The 15,996-nt window shown below is 34.6% G+C and overlaps 2 protein-coding genes across 2 annotated transcripts; one reads left to right on the top strand and one right to left on the bottom strand.

The window, feature by feature from the left end:
- Positions 1-3,197: 3,197 nt before the first annotated feature.
- Positions 3,198-9,946, bottom strand: LOC125816361 (CRS2-associated factor 1, mitochondrial). The gene is made up of 5 exons (XM_049495958.1): positions 9,371-9,946; positions 8,019-8,146; positions 7,575-7,800; positions 7,370-7,497; positions 3,198-3,979 (listed from the first exon to the last, which is right to left on the bottom strand). The coding sequence occupies exons 1-5, from the start codon at positions 9,909-9,911 to the stop codon at positions 3,767-3,769; spliced, it is 1,236 nt and encodes a 411-aa protein (XP_049351915.1). The 5' UTR covers positions 9,912-9,946; the 3' UTR covers positions 3,198-3,766.
- Positions 9,947-11,434: 1,488 nt separating this feature from the next.
- On the top strand, positions 11,435-15,349 carry LOC125816474 (subtilisin-like protease SBT4.14). Its single transcript, XM_049496085.1, has 11 exons — positions 11,435-11,763; positions 11,845-11,936; positions 12,034-12,125; positions 12,211-12,354; positions 12,435-12,540; positions 12,958-13,471; positions 13,626-13,723; positions 13,795-14,019; positions 14,106-14,214; positions 14,291-14,504; positions 14,694-15,349. The coding sequence occupies exons 1-11, from the start codon at positions 11,632-11,634 to the stop codon at positions 15,236-15,238; spliced, it is 2,271 nt and encodes a 756-aa protein (XP_049352042.1). The 5' UTR covers positions 11,435-11,631; the 3' UTR covers positions 15,239-15,349.
- The last annotated feature ends 647 nt before the right edge of the window (positions 15,350-15,996 follow it).

Raw genomic sequence — 15,996 nt, 5'->3', positions numbered from 1 at the left:
AAAGAGTGACAAATTAACGATTTATGTGGCTATAAATGCTTTTTTTATTGAAAAAAAGGACAAAAAATTCGCGACAAAATCGGACAAATGGGTAATTTCACTTGTTTGGGTGGATTGTTCACATAGGTGGGCCGTGAATAGTGACAAACAAGGGTAAATATTTATTCAACAATAAATCTATTTTCATCGTTTAAAATTTACTGGCTATTTACAATTTTATCCAAAAATAAATAAATACATACATTAACTTTATATATTATTGTTTTATTTGGTATGTTTTTTCGTTAACTAATACCAACAGACCAACATGGATTGTGGTGTACTGATGGAAGTGTTTCACCCTTAATCAGAGGTCTCAGGTTTGAGCCCTGGATATGGAGAAAATTATGTTGGGAGCGCCACCCCCGAATGGGCCCTGCAGAGCGCGATTCGAATTTAGTCGGAGCTCCAATGTGGACTCACAGATTTTAATGTATACATTAGCATGATCATAGACATAATTTCCTTTCAAAATCTTTTTTCAAGTTTCTCTGTATTTGTGGAGAGGATATTTTTGCAAACAAATATTTTTCTTAGATAATATGTAATTCATATTATTTTTAATAAATAAAAATAAATAGTGAATAAAAAATAATCTTATATCACAAATAATATTAAGATTACTAATGTCAGTAATATTAATACATTATATTCTATACTATTTTTATACTCAAGTGAAATTGTCTAAATACAGCTATATGTCTCATGACTCCAAGTCTCCAACAAGATAACTTCTATGAAATTTCGTTTTAATGTCTTATATACTCTCCAAATACATTGGCATTTTGGTTCCTTCTTAATATAGCAAAGTAAAAGCTACACAGAGCAACATAAATTTGATTTTAAAAAACTTATTTACGCAATTGAGAATAAAAAAGAGGAACGATGGGACCTAGAAACATGAAGCTATTTATATACTATAATAGTTACTACTACTATTATATAGTTGACATAACTTGGTGTGCTCTTGATTAAATAAAAAGTAAAAAGCAAACATCATTATTCTTGTAGCAGTGTGTGAATAACAGAAAATCAAGTTTAGACTAAAAATTGGAAAATAATATTGTTCGCTTCAATTTGTTTGTTTATTTTAATTTATTTAATATAGAATTTAAAAAGTATCTTAAAAATAAAAAATGAATTGTGATTTAAAAAACAAAATGAGGAATTAGTTTTGACGACCTTGTTGATTGTGAAGAATTTTTTTACTTTTTTATAGTGAAGAATTATACTCCTTATATTCTATAATAAGTGAATTTTTAAAGATTTTTTCATTGTTTAAAATCATTAAATTATTCAAAGTTCGAAATGAATGTTTGATATTTTTTTTATATTTAACTTTTTATTTATTGAAGTTATATTTTTTAAAAATTATATATTTATTTATTTATTTAAATATTTTTCTTAATATATATGCATTGTCTAACAAATTCAATTAATATGGTACCGATGAAAGAAGCAAGATATAGATTTTTTTAACAAAATATACATAATCATGGCAGGTAGACCATCACACGTTACAAAAGTATATACCTAAAGGCTAAACCCATGCCATCCTGTTTTAATTAGCCACGTGTGCATTGACGTGTTTGTTAGAGAAATATTTTGATACGAAAATATTTATATTTCTATGCATCATCAAATCAATAAAAAGACACATGGGTGTAATAGATAGAGAAATACCCAAAAATGATTTATCCTTTTTTAAAAGATGTTATTTCTCAACTTTAAATATTGAGAAAATTAATAAACATCCCTAAAAAAGATTATTAAACATTGAGCCAGTATTACCTCACATATTTTTTTTTATTATTGCCTATTTGTGTGCCTTGTAAAGTTGTAATTATAGAATAATAAAAATAATTAATTCTGGAGGGAGTAATTGAAAGGACAAAAACAGTACGTGCTGCATCAGCAAACTTCAATCAAACAGCAATTCGGAGTAGTCAACGTTAACCACCTCATTATTAGATACCTACTTTGGAAACTCATTAATCTCAAGTCGAAGGCTTATTAAAGGATGAAACTATTTTTTATTTGTAAAACTTTTATAGGGAGTTGTTTAGTACGAGAGATAAGAGATAATAATTGAACAATAAAATGTATGATTATTTTATCTTATATTTAATTAAACGTATTAATTAGTTTGAGAATTATTAATCCTTCCATATATACTAGAGAGTCAACCTTAAAATCACCTGTCTATTTGACTAATTAAATTTAGGGATAGTTTGGTTTGAATTCAAGTTAGAGTGGGATTAGTTATAATGGAATTATTATTATTTTTGTTGAGTGTTTGATTTGTTGTATTCAAAATAATAAATTTTAAGAACAATTTATTTGTTTACAAAAATACTCTTTATGAATGTGAAAAGTGATGTATAAAAAGAGTTTAAAGGAATGCTTTTATCATTTACTTATTTTATCCCGTAATAAGTTATTCCAAAATTACTATACCACCCAAGTGAAGAGATAATTTATCCCGATACTAATTATTAATTCCGGAATAAATTATCACGGGCGTGCCAAGCAAACAACAAATTAAGTGGCATTACAACTTAATCCCAAAATTATTTGGTGTTATCCTTTACACCGAGCGACCCCTTAGATATATCCCACATGACATAGCAAGTGTCTCAAACTCTTATAGGAGCATGAGACTCTTGATAAAAAGCTGAGAGAATTGTTGAAAACATGCAAAATTTGACAAAAATTTAGAAATGTATTTTTTTCAAGTTGTAAGATTAAAAATGTATTTAAATTCAGTTTATCAAATAAAGAGATATTTTTAAGAGAATCAATAGTTTAGATATAAAACTAATAATTCATTGCGAATAGTAATGGAATAACTCATTCCATAGGATAAGTTAAAATAATGAGATTGTCCCCACTTAGAATGTACACATGTTATGTCAATTATCTTTGCAATATTTAAAAAAATACAAATCGATTACGCTAACATTTAAGCACCAATATTTATGATGTACCAATAATTAAAAATATTAAACTTTCGTATTCCAATCCCCTCATCCTTGTTGACTCAGTGAAAATATTTATCGACGTTTTTCTCCACAAGTAACTACTTGGGCAGACATGTTCTTGTTCTTTTGGCCAAAAGTTACCTGTGGAAAAAAACTAAATAGATGCATGACATATGGTTGCAAGTGAACTTTTTAACAGTTAACCACAATTGATCACTTACATTCTCACATAATTTATTCACTTAAACATGATTTGGTGTAAACATCATAAGTTGGGATCAGGCGTGGAAAATAAACAAGTGATTTTGGGATCTGTTTGCATTGAGATCCACAAAGAGCATTTGTCAGGATAGTATAATACTGCACCAGAAATTTCTCACCTAAGTTGGTAAGAGATTGGGACTTAAATAATCAGCATGATGTAGCAAGCACGTGATATTCTTCACTCCCAGCAAATCAATATATTTTCCAACTTTTGGAAGAGCCAACATGCTATCTATCTATATATACAACGAATGACAGCTATCTTCATTCTTCCACAACCTGTGCAACTGTTTTCTGTAAATAAATAAAATTAAGTATAATAGATCTAGTCAGGTAATCTTCAGACAAGAAAGGAGACACAACATATATCTAACCATTTACCTTGTATTTGGTCGACGTATTGTGTATTGTTATTTTCCCCTCCGCTTCACTTGCAATAACTATAACCGCTTGAAGCCCAAAAATATTTATCAAAAAATGATCTAATCACTGTCGCCAGAATAATAATCACTGTTGCCTGTAATTCCTTCTCCGTTTTGGTTTTCAACCTCATGATCATCCAAATCATTACCGGAATGATCAAATGGTTCTCTTTCTGTAAGGAAGAACCCATCCTCAGAAGGCTTGTAGTTTTGACCCCTCCATACCACAATCTGCTCTTTATCAAATGTCACGAGTATACAAGGAACCAAATCCTGGCATTGACACAAGTTAGCGCACACAGTATTTAGCAGCATGACAATCACTATATTGCCCGCATGGATATCAGAACAATCTTTGAACATCAATTACATCTTAAGTCTTAGTAGCATGCCGATCACTATTTTCATCCAAATGGATATCACAGCATTATTCCAAACATTTAGCTCTTCTAAGTTGAAGTCTTCATTTCAAACAGATGTGAACTGAATGAGATAGAACTAGCTACTGCAGTTCTAGGAATATTAACCAACAACACCCCCCCGAGGCAAAGAGCTCTAAAAGTTAACAAGCAGAAGATGACCATGATTGTTTCTTCTGTTTTTCTGTGATTTGGTAATCCCACCCCCAGGGCCAAGAGTGATTTTCACCACTTTCTTCCTTGGTGATTCAGACTCCCTCTCAACCACCACTTCATTCCCAGATCTTTTCTCAATCTGCAACAATCCTGAAGCCAGAGTATGTGAATGCTGGACAACTCAAGGCTGGGACCTATCTTTCAGAAGGCTATTGAATGACTGGGAAGTAGATAGAGTGGCTGCTTTCCTGGGAAAATTGGGGGGAATCAATCTAGTAACAAATGCACCAGATAGAGTTATTTGGAAGCACAACAAGGATGGCAAATTCACAGTAAACAGTGCTTACAAGAAAGGCATACAAGTTGGGGTTAGAGGCTACCATCATCACTGGAAGAGTATTTGGAGAGGATTGATCCCCACCAAAGTGAAATGCTTCACTTGGTTAGTCATCAAAAGAGCCTGCTTAACTCAAGAAGTGCTGCAGAAGAAAGGAAAGCAACTAGTCCCTAGGTGTTTCCTGTGCAATTTGACTGGGGAAACAAACAATCACCTATTTTTACATTGTAAATTCACTGCACAGATCTGGGAGCTGTTTCTCAACATCACATGCTGTAGCTGGTCTATGCCAGAACACACCTCTGATCTTTTTAAATGTTGGATCAGAAGAGAGGGTAGCAAGACTCAAAAGAAGTGGTGGAAGCTAATACCATCATGCATATGGTGGTCAGTGTGGAAGGAAAGAAATGAGAGATGTTTTGAAGATAGATCTAATTCCATTCACAAAGTATAATGGAATTGTTTGGTATCTTTACTTTTTTGGTGTAAACAACTTTGCATAGAAGATGTAGATCAAATTATAGAATTAATAGGGAGCTTGTAATTTCGCTTAGGGCGGTAAATTTTGAAGGTGGCCAGCATGTCCTTAATGCTGAAGAATACAACTTTACCAATGTTCAAAAAAAAAAAAAAAAAAGTGACTTTTGTTTATTAGAAATAAAGTGAAAACTTCCTTATAAATTCTTTCTTGATTTATTTCATTACTGAAAAAGAATTTATCAACCAATGTGTTTATCTAAGAACAAATGGTTGTGGTTTGGAGACTCAATAATGGAGCTCCATGTGGATATTCGGTCCAAGAATCAAAACCCAATCTCTGTAGCAAGCTTCTAATTTTACCAGATCCATCATGCTTTGGACATTGCCGCCGCTATTGTTGGGGCCCAAAAACGTTACTGTAATGCATACATCTCTCTCTGACAAGTAAAAAAAATTTCACTAATACAATACCAAGTCGGTGTTAAAAGAATACAGTATTACACAATACAATTCTTTATATTTTTCATTAAACATTTACAAGTTAAAAATATTATAAGCAGCATTAATAATTATTGAAAACTAAAGTAAGAAGTAAGAACAATACATATTTCATCAAGTCAACAAAACATAAACTATAAATTGAAGTCAACTAACATCATTCTTATAAGTTACTTACCAGATATTATCTGGAAAAGCCAGGAACTTAGCCACATCTTTGAACATAAATAATTAACCCACTATATCCGTTAGAAATGAGACCCTCTATCTTCTCTCTTAAGATTCACAGGCCCCAAACATATCAAAGTTGCCTCAAAATATCTGATTTTTGGATAATTATTATATCTCTAAATGAGAATATTTGTATCCTGAAAATTAAAAAGAAAAATCTGATACCATATCGTTTGCCAGGCGTCCACGTATCACACAGGCTACTTGATTACTTGGGACCAATACATAGTTCGAAGTAGTTTATGCTTGCCACTTTTCAGCCCATCTTATCATTATAAAAGATTAAAAGAGGAAGAGTACAAGAGTCTTTTCCTTGACGAGCCTTTTCTCAAGAAAATCCCAAAATAGTCCATTAAGTTTGCTGTTCAATAAAAAATGGTCCTTAATATACAAGATAAGCACTGATAGTCTCCAAGTTCTTAAAAGTTGTGAACATCTAGTTCAACAGAATCCATAATGTTCTCAGGAAAAAGGCCCAAAGCATTCCTTAAAGCTTGGAACTTCACTCAAAATAGTATTTAAATATATTAGGTCTACTAGACAACTGTATCTCAAGAGATGTTTGGCTGGGAGTTCCTACCACAGCCGCACCCTCTTCAGATTAAATTCGATCATGGATCCTTCTTAACAAGAAATTCAACGTGCTGGTTAGAGAAATGAAAGGCTCTCTTTTTTCTCATGGAATGTCCCTTTGCTGAGGTTGTGACCTCAACAATGAAATGGGGAATGGAGATAAGGGCCTTCAGAGTAGAATGGGGAGAAAACAAAAACTCTTGGGTCAGACTCAGTGGACAAGGTGTTCTTCTTCAAATCTGGTCAGAAAGTTTCTTTCACAAGGTCGGGAAACTTCAAAAGGAACTCACAGCCAACGACCACTGCACTAATGACCGAATCTTTATTGAATGGGCCAGGATCAAGTCAAATCTTCCCCATACAAAATCCTCAAATTTGATGAGATCGAATTTGGAAGATCTATATGGCCATCCCTGTTTGGATGGAATCACGCCCCATACACTCGGAAACTCCTTCTGGGTCAGCTTTGCCTATTCAAGCCAGCAACGTCACTGGAAAAGTTACCCAAAGCAAAACCTTTGCTCAATTCAAGAAGCACGGGGAAGGCCTCTTTCCTTAAATTGTCAATGAAAGGGACCCGCATGATCAGACTATCTCTGACTGGAGATTTAAAATTCAAATCTCAGCAGTCAAACCCCAATGGATACTAACACGGGTCTTCTCTTACCGCAACCATAATTGTGCCCCAAAAGCCACCACATAAAACCCAAATCTCAGGCCCATCCTCCTCTAAACAATTGGGCCAAAAAAGCTTGGAGCTTTGGCAAAACAGGGAGTCTAAAATTCAACAAACATATTATACTTGCAAGTAACTTGTTGTACTTAAAAAATAACAGAAACAGCATTTCTTCTCGTAAATCATAGGACTCCACATAAAGATGCAAGAAAAACTATGGCCATTACTAGCACCAAGGTATACCATATGAACAAGTCCAAGTCCAACACAAAATAGAAGGAGAAAATTCTTACCCTCAGTTTGCAGCCTATTTTCTTGTAATCACTCTTTTGAAGGCCTTTACAATCAATCCGAACCAGCTCCTCAGTGAGAAAAGCATCTCGTACCATCGGTACAAGACTGCCATAGTAACCATTTTTTGCTGCATAGTAGACTACATGTCACATACCAAATCTAGATGGCCTCACCAAACAAAACACAGTTGACAAGAAAGGATACCTAGTTTTGTTAATGCAGGAACAGCTAATCCTCTTTTTCTCATCTCTTTAGTTTCCTCGATACTCAAGCCATCGATAGTAGTTTTTATAAGCCTAGGATATACAGGCTCGTGGGGCTTCCAGAGCATTAAGGGGATAACAGGCCTCTTCTTGGGATGATAATTCCTTCCTCTATAGAGCACAAGTAAACCACCATGTCTGTGGATGATTTTACCAAATGTCTTATCCTAGAAGACATACAAGAACCCACATTACTAATCAATGACACAGTAAAACATAAAAATGAAATTCAAAGATGAGTGAAGCATATCTTTTTAGAGGATAAAGCCCTGAACAGAGTAAATGGATACTTGTTCAAGCAACTTAATTCTGAATAATTACACTAATAAAATGGGATTAAGAAGCAAATGAAGTGGATGAGATTGAATTTGGAGGACGGAGATACCTCCAACTGAGTGCAAACATTCTTCATATCAACTGTAGGCACGCCCATACATTTTATTCTTACAGCTTCAGAATGTTTCCAGTTATTATGAATATCATTCAACATGTTATGTGTTAAACCATCTCGTCCTGCAAAACAAAAGATGATGGAAATCAGCAAGCAGACATTCGGATAATGTGCTTTTATAATCACACTATAAAACTTATGTCCAGTGATATTCAACATCTTTTTCACTAGAGTAGAGAAGGAAAAAAGTGTTTCATGTCATTACAAAGGCTAAAGCTCTAATAGCAAATGGAGGCATGAAGCACATCACATCACTAAATTTCCCAATCCATGACAGTAGGCTTTAATGCAAATAACAGAAGTAAAGCATGGTTTGCATAATAAATGAACACAAGATGTCTCCACACCACTAAATTCCCCAGTCTATGACGGTAAACTTCAACACTAATAACAGAAGTCAAGCATGGTTTGCATTACAAAAGAACACCAAGATGTAAAGTGTAACAGGCAGTTGTATACAAGAACTTAGAACAACTGGATTTCTGATAGGAATATGTCTAGTGCCTAAATTACAAAATTGTTTCACCAAATGCCCTCTCCAAAAATATTAGGCAATCCATAACTTTTCGGTGCTTCTCTGTTTTTAAAAAACATTACTCCGACAAAAACTTCAGTGATTATTATTTAAAAATCTCCAACCATATAGGATTAAAAATAATCCTAACAATACATTTGATTCATTATATCTAGATGCAGCAATACTAAAGCCATCAGAATATCAACAACAACTTCTTTGAATAACCTAATTATGTGTGCTTGGCAAACAAGTTTCATGAAGTGGTTTAGATTGTAATGATCCATCTTCGAGAAAAGAACAAAAGGCAAATGAAAATAAGTAGTATAATAACTCCTGAATTATCAACCTTCTCAAATTCATTATGAAATGATGCTTATTTTCAAGTCATACATATACAACAGTACAACCATGGCACTTCAATAAAGAGTTAAAACCAAACACAACTGAGTACCGCCTTCAAGTCAGCAAACCAGCCCGATCTTTATGCAGAATTTCACTTACACCTTTCACTTGATGCAATTACAATATGCAATAATGTAAAGCAATACCTCAAAGTCTTTGGCATAGATACCATGGCATAATCAAGTTAACACATGGGTTAAATACCAATCTTTACTTTCTCAATTCCACTTAAAATACTTTTGCAAAAATTGAAATACTACACAATAACAGTAAAAGACAACAAATCAAAGCTCATCTCATCCAACACACTACCAAACCTTTGGGTCTAATAACAAAAGAAATGATTTTTTTCAACAAAAGTGAATACCCAAATTGACTTGCCGCTTGGTTTTATGCCTCTGGCACCTTTCCACAAGAGCTTTCCTCTCCGCATTCGTTAAAGGCTCTCCTTGAATTCTCTCTCTCGCCACTCTTCTCTTCTCTTCCACCGTTTTCTCATCTTCCGGTGACCCCACTTTTGGGTCAACCACAGGTGCACACACTCCAGTCCACACTCTATCCAACTTCCCAGGTCCAAAAGGTGAGTACTTGGGCTCGCGAAGCCCAATGGGCCGCACATCCGTACTGCTCTCAGTGTAACTGAAGCGGAAGTCGAAGGGCAATTTGGATTGAAGCGGTTTCTCACCAGTCCGGTCCAGTGACGACGGCGGACGGTACCGGGGTTTGGGCTGCTTCTTGGGTGGTGACTGAGTGGAACTAGGGCTTTGGGGTTTAAGGGACGGCGGGGGTACGAAGGAATATTTTGAATAGAGATTTGAAGAAGCGGCGGCGGTGGTGGTAGAAAAGAGGTGGCGCGTGGCGGAGAGTGGGAGAACTTGGTTTTTCTGGCGGGAGAATAAGCGGAGCATTGTGACGGGTCAGAGGAAATCGGGTAAATTCCCCTCCGAATATAGATGAGGTGATTTGCTCAAAATGAGTTAGGTATTTTAAAATTAACTATTAGGACAAACACTATCAGTTTATTAGAGTTCCACTTTTTCAAATTTGAATTTGTAGCAAAAAGTCTCACATTAAAATAAAGCGCTCCCTAATAGAATTCTTGGCATTGCAATTCTAAACTTACTTTGGACCATGTATATTTTTTCTATTAAGCTTAATCAAACATACATAGTTATAATGCTTTATGCTTTAATCCAAAACTAGTTGACCTTTGCTATTTTATTTTTTTTGTCGTTGTTCATTTCACCTTATTCAAGCTAATTTAATGTAATGCGCCTCTAAGTAGTTATGTTCTAAATAAATTTAATTCAAAAGTTTTTTCATTTTTATTTTGGTTGTCAACCAATCCTAATACTAGTCCTCTTAAAAGATAATTCAAGATTTGAAGTTTATGAATTTTTATCATAATCTCAAATTATATATAAGCTAAATGAGTTAATTCCCGAAAATTCGTACCTGAACAGTTGGGTCCAGTCCTGCCTCATCTCATCTGTCTCTTTTTAGAACTGAAAATGCTATAAAAAAACTTCTATAAGGGAAGTTAAATTAGTTAGATAGCTTATGATAATATTTTCTACATATAATTGACCATAATTAGTTTCAGATTTAGTCATACATAATAAATTGGTTTGATGTATTTGTCTTTTTTAATTTACTTGTCATCTAGAATTCTAGACCACTAGCGTATTTGCTTCAAGGAAAAGTTTTTTCTTTAAAAATAAGTGTAAAGTTAGGAGAAGTAGCTAGTCCTTTTCTTTAGTGCAAAAGCCATGAATTCTTCCTAACTTTTTGTTTACAAATCGTATTTCTTAAGGCTATTTTCCAAAAAAGAAAAACATTGTAATAAACTAATATATATTATTAAACGGCATAATCTTGCACATAACTAACTTTTCTGTACAATTGACTTGTGGTACATTAACAATTAATGTTAGAAGTCCTTAAATATTGAACAAAAATTAAACTTATTACATATAGTTATGTCATTTGGTTGCCTTTGGATAATGGGATATTATCACAACAAAAAATTTGAAAAATCACACTCATTAAACTTGAAGTTTTTTAACTTTGCTACTAATGTAAACAAAGTAAAAACTTGCATTTAAATCCAAGTTAGCCAGGGTTCCTAGTGTAATGGCTTTTTGGATATCAGCTACATTCTTTCCATGCATTACAATTACAATATAATCTCTTTCATGGATATTAATTATTCTTTTGTATATATATCCTTCAAGATTTCAATTTACTTTAAAAAAATAAAAATTCTTTAGTTTACTACCATTGTTGTTGCTTCCAGTAATCATTGAGCATATTGTATATGCCAATGGATTCGATTTCTAGAGTTAGTAGGTTTAGAATGAATATTTGTGTCGTTATTGAAAGTTCAGTTGAACCTGTAGAACCTATTCTAAAGTAAGGAAAAATTATTACTCCTTTCATTCTCAACAAGTTGCACATAATAATCAACCAATCTTTATCCATCTTTCTTCTAAGACAACCAATCAAAATCCTCAAAATGAAGTTAAGTTAAAAGTGTCCTTCAGATCATCTTTCTTCTCATTAATTGCTATTACCATTATATTGTACCTAATAATACTTTTGCATGTCACCAAACCTTCCATATCACTAATGACACAAAGACTATTGTGTCTTGTGAAAATGTTGAGGAACAATCACTTCTGTTGGCTTTTATCTTATCAGCTACTACTTCTTATCTTGATCTTGACTGGCATTGAAGCTGTTGAAGTAGATAGAAAAGAAGTACTCTTTTACTACACTAAGCTAGTACTGTACATTTTCATAATCTTGTTTTTGCTTGTGCTGATCTGCATTGTATTGCAGGACTTTTACATTGTTTTCTTGAAAGATAATCCGGCGAACGAAGAATCTGCATTTCAGAGACATATTGATGTCCTGTCATCTTTAAAGAGAAGGTTAGTTAAATTAGTCTGTCATTCTCTCATGTGATCCAAGAGTAAAGCAGTTCTTGAAATGAATTTTCTTGACTTGTTATGTTGTAATTTGTACTAGGGATGCAACAGAATCTCATGTTTATAGCTATACAAAAATCTTCAATGCATTTGCAGCAAAGCTATCTCAATATGAAGTTCACAAGTTATCCAGTAAGTAGCTAGGATCCCTCTGCTATAACTTTTGTTAGTCTTTGGCAAATTTCTTTGATGCTAAAATTGAGTTCTTCTTCTCTAGGCATGGATGAAGTGGCTTCTGTCATACCAAATAGATATAGGAAGCTACATACTACAAGATCATGGGAATTTATTGGTTTGCCTGCAACAGCGAAAAGAAGATTGAATGGGGAGAGCAACATTATTGTGGGAGTCTTCGATACAGGTTTAATATTGTTTGGATTTTTCATTTTGGCGAAGAAAATAGAGTGCAGCAATCATATTTTCTTGAAAATATTTTGACAGGGGTAACTCCTCAATCAAAGAGCTTTAAGGATGATGGCCTTGGTCCTCCTCCAGCCAAATGGAAAGGAAGTTGTCACCATTTTGCAAATTTTTCTGGATGCAACAAGTAAATTATATATGCCCTTGTCATCAGTTTTGTCTTACACATCATTGACATCCATCTTGGAATCTACTTTTGCTCTAGAAGCATAACATGTAAAATCTAACATAAATAATAGGTAGTTCTGAGTCACACTTAACCAACCAGCCGCGCACAACTCAAAAAGTGTGTCTGAAATTTAAAGTTAATACCTTCTTATGTTGTCCACATGGTACCCTAGCCTGCATCTGTTCCTCACATGTAGAACATATTACTAAAGAATGTTATTGTTTGTTTTACTAGGATTGAAGACATAGTAGCCTCAGCCATTGCCTTAAATTATTTTTTTGATTCAGAAATTTTCTTTATCTGTATATCCTAACTTACATAAATGGACCTGCAAGAGATAATTTTTGTGCATGTTTTGTTTTTGTGATCATCAAGCAAGCTTATAGGGGCAAGATACTTCAAGCTGGACAAAGTACCTGATCCAAATGACATAATGTCACCAATTGATGTGCACGGTCATGGAACACATACATCATCCACCCTAGCGGGAAGTATGGTACCTGATGCAAGCTTATTTGGTCTTGCCCGAGGGACAGCACGTGGAGCGGTTCCTTCTGCTAGAGTAGCTATGTACAAAGTCTGTTGGGCGACATCAGGTTGTTCAGATATTGACATTCTAGCTGCATTTGAAGCTGCCATTATTGATGGTGTAGACATAATATCCATCTCAATTGGTGGTCTTACTGGTGGTTATACGACTGATGTGATATCTGTTGGGGCCTTTCATGCCATGAGAAAAGGGATCCTTACTGTGGCTTCTGCTGGAAATGATGGACCTAACCTCAACACTGTCGCAAACCATGCACCATGGGTGCTAACTGTGGCAGCTAGTGGCATTGATAGGGAGTTCAGGAGTAAGGTGTTGTTGGGAAATGGGAGAACAGTCTCAGTAAGTCCTCTACCTTCTTAACGAAAGCTGAGTATGCAAAGGAGAAAAAACAAGTCTATTGGATCACTGCTTTAGATCAAAGTTTTACAGGCTTTGGGTGGTTGTATTTTATCCCCTTATCTCTTATGCATTTACTCATAGCAGCATTGTGCAGGGAATTGGAGTAAACGCGTTTGACCCAAAGCAAAAATTGTATCCTCTTGCGATGGGAGTTGATATAGCCAAGAGCTCTGATACTCGAGAGAGTTCAAGGTACTAATTAGGTTGCTATTAGGCATATCTTTCTTGAAAGTAGCCTTTCATATAATATGACACTGTCACAGGTACTGCAGTGAAGGATCAATGGACCCTAGAAAAGTAAAGGGAAAGCTTGTTTATTGCCAATTAGGTTCTTGGGGTGTTGATTCTGTTGTAAAAGAACTCGGAGGAATTGGCACTATTATTGAAAGTGATCAGTTTCTTGATTCTGCCCCAATTTTCATGGCTCCTGCAACAATAGTTAGCAGCAGCATAGGGAGAAGTATGAATAGCTATATGCATTCAGACAGGTAAAAATGTTATAACCTGTTTAGTCCATTTCCGAACTAGAATTACTGATTGTTATACTTCTGTGTGATGCTTTTGAAAAATGCAGATTACCTTCAGCAGTAATTTACAAATCACAAGAAGTTAAGATTAAAGCTCCATTCATCGCATCATTTTCATCAAGAGGTCCAAATCCGGGAACAAAGCACCTTCTGAAGGTAAATTTAGATGGAAGTCAGAGTTCATTGTTTATGTTAAATTTCCAAATTAGCTTTCTGATGCAGCATTGTACAGCCTGACATTGCAGCTCCAGGAATTGACATTTTGGCTTCTTACACCCCCATGAAATCACTCACTGGTCTGAAAGGCGATACTCAATATTCAGAATTCACCCTCATGTCTGGCACTTCCATGTCATGCCCTCATGTTGGTGGTGCAGCTGCATATGTGAAGTCATTTCATCCTGACTGGTCTCCTTCTGCTATTAAGTCTGCCATCATGACTACTGGTAAATCTACAAAATCTTGTTCTCCACTGTCATTTGGTCTAAAAATCAGTACCCCTAAGCCAAATAGATAGTGTAACGAAAAAAAGATTAGTCCTCTTGAGCATCAAATCATATAAGACTGCACAACAACAAAATACTTGTCAGACTGTAGTTTCTAAAGTTTTGATCTTTTTCCTTACGAACTTGAAGCAAGATCAATGAGCTCAAAGGTGGACAGGGAAGCAGAGTTCGCGTATGGTGCTGGACAAGTTAATCCGATGAAAGCAAGAAGCCCTGGATTAGTCTATGACATGGATGATATGGCATATATCCAATTCTTATGCCATGAAGGCTATAATTCATCATCAGTCTCCAGTTTACTTCGACAACAGGTAAATTGCTCCACACTGATTCCTGCAACTGGCGAAGATGCTATCAACTATCCTACAATGCAGCTTGGCCTAAAGAGTGATCAAGAACCAACCATAGGCATTTTCAGGAGGAGAGTTACCAATGTTGGCCAAGCCAAATCTGTTTATAATGCAACCATCAGAGCTCCTAAGGGAGTGGATATAACAGTACAACCAATGACTCTCTCCTTCACACGCCCGATGCAGAAGAGAAGTTTCAAGGTTGTTGTGAAGGCAAAACCAATGTCAAATGCTATAATATTGTCAGGCTCACTCACTTGGAAAAGCTCCCGGCACATTGTAAGAAGTCCTATAGTCATATATGATCCAAAGGTTTTTGATTAAGTTGTAATGTGATAATCTCCATGAATAATGATACAGAAGAGGCACAAAAGAACATTAAGAAACAGAGATTATAGATGAAATTGAAGGTCATGATGTGACATCTGTGAATAATTCTACATGTATATTCCTCATATATTACTACTTTTATTATCACTTCTGCAACATTATACATACTACTCCTATTTACTTAGGACTTCAAGAAACAAGTCTGAATTAATTAGTTGAACACTTGTGCTAGAAATTCATTGGATCGATATATGCCATTTCATACTCGAACTTGCACATTAACCCTTTAGTACAGTGGATCTGATGCAAGCCTTATCTTGAATGATTGCGCGCATAAATTGTTTACCTACTACATTAGTTTTGAACCAATGTAGATCATTATCTATTATCATCACCAAATGGAACCCAAGGTAGGACTGAAAAAATATCTTTTAATAAAACTATTGGTAGAAGTCATCATCTATATTAGGGGAGCATAAAGTCATTTATTATAAAGCTAAGGACATTTTTGGGGTCAGCATAAGGTGATTTATAAATTAAACTCTTATTAGTAACATATAAAAAGTCATCCAACAAATCTCTATAAAATCTTTTTCTATGTGAGTGCATAGCCAACTTATAATAAAGGAGGAGGGTTACTGTTAGGTTGATATCCAATATAAAACCTTGTCCAACTATAATAACTAGTAAATCTTGCAAGTACTTATATCGATGACCTGTTATATGAATATTAAAGATTTATATAATTGACC

The sequence above is a fragment of the Solanum verrucosum genome, unplaced genomic scaffold (genome assembly GCF_900185275.1).
Source record: "Solanum verrucosum unplaced genomic scaffold, falcon-dt-bn FXZP01000261.1, whole genome shotgun sequence".
In the NCBI taxonomy this organism is placed as follows: domain Eukaryota; kingdom Viridiplantae; phylum Streptophyta; class Magnoliopsida; order Solanales; family Solanaceae; genus Solanum; species Solanum verrucosum.
Note: the sequence above shows the minus strand (reverse complement) of the source record. Positions and strands in the feature narration are given on the sequence as shown.

What these genes read in the sequence shown, in the direction of transcription:
- LOC125816361 (XM_049495958.1), bottom strand. Translation starts at nt 9,911, where the DNA reads ATGCTCCGCTTATTCTCCCGCCAGAAAAACCAAGTTCTCCCACTCTCC. An exon ending in ATGTTTGCACTCAGTTGGAG is followed by an intron (nt 7,801 to 8,018) that starts GTATCTCCGTCC and finishes TATGTCTTCTAG; the next exon opens with GATAAGACATTTGGTAAAAT. An exon ending in TCCTGCATTAACAAAACTAG is followed by an intron (nt 7,498 to 7,574) that starts GTATCCTTTCTT and finishes TCTACTATGCAG; the next exon opens with CAAAAAATGGTTACTATGGC.
- LOC125816474 (XM_049496085.1), top strand. Translation starts at nt 11,632, where the DNA reads ATGACACAAAGACTATTGTGTCTTGTGAAAATGTTGAGGAACAATCAC. An exon ending in CTGTCATCTTTAAAGAGAAG is followed by an intron (nt 11,937 to 12,033) that starts GTTAGTTAAATT and finishes AATTTGTACTAG; the next exon opens with GGATGCAACAGAATCTCATG. An exon ending in AGCTATATGCATTCAGACAG is followed by an intron (nt 14,020 to 14,105) that starts GTAAAAATGTTA and finishes TGAAAAATGCAG; the next exon opens with ATTACCTTCAGCAGTAATTT.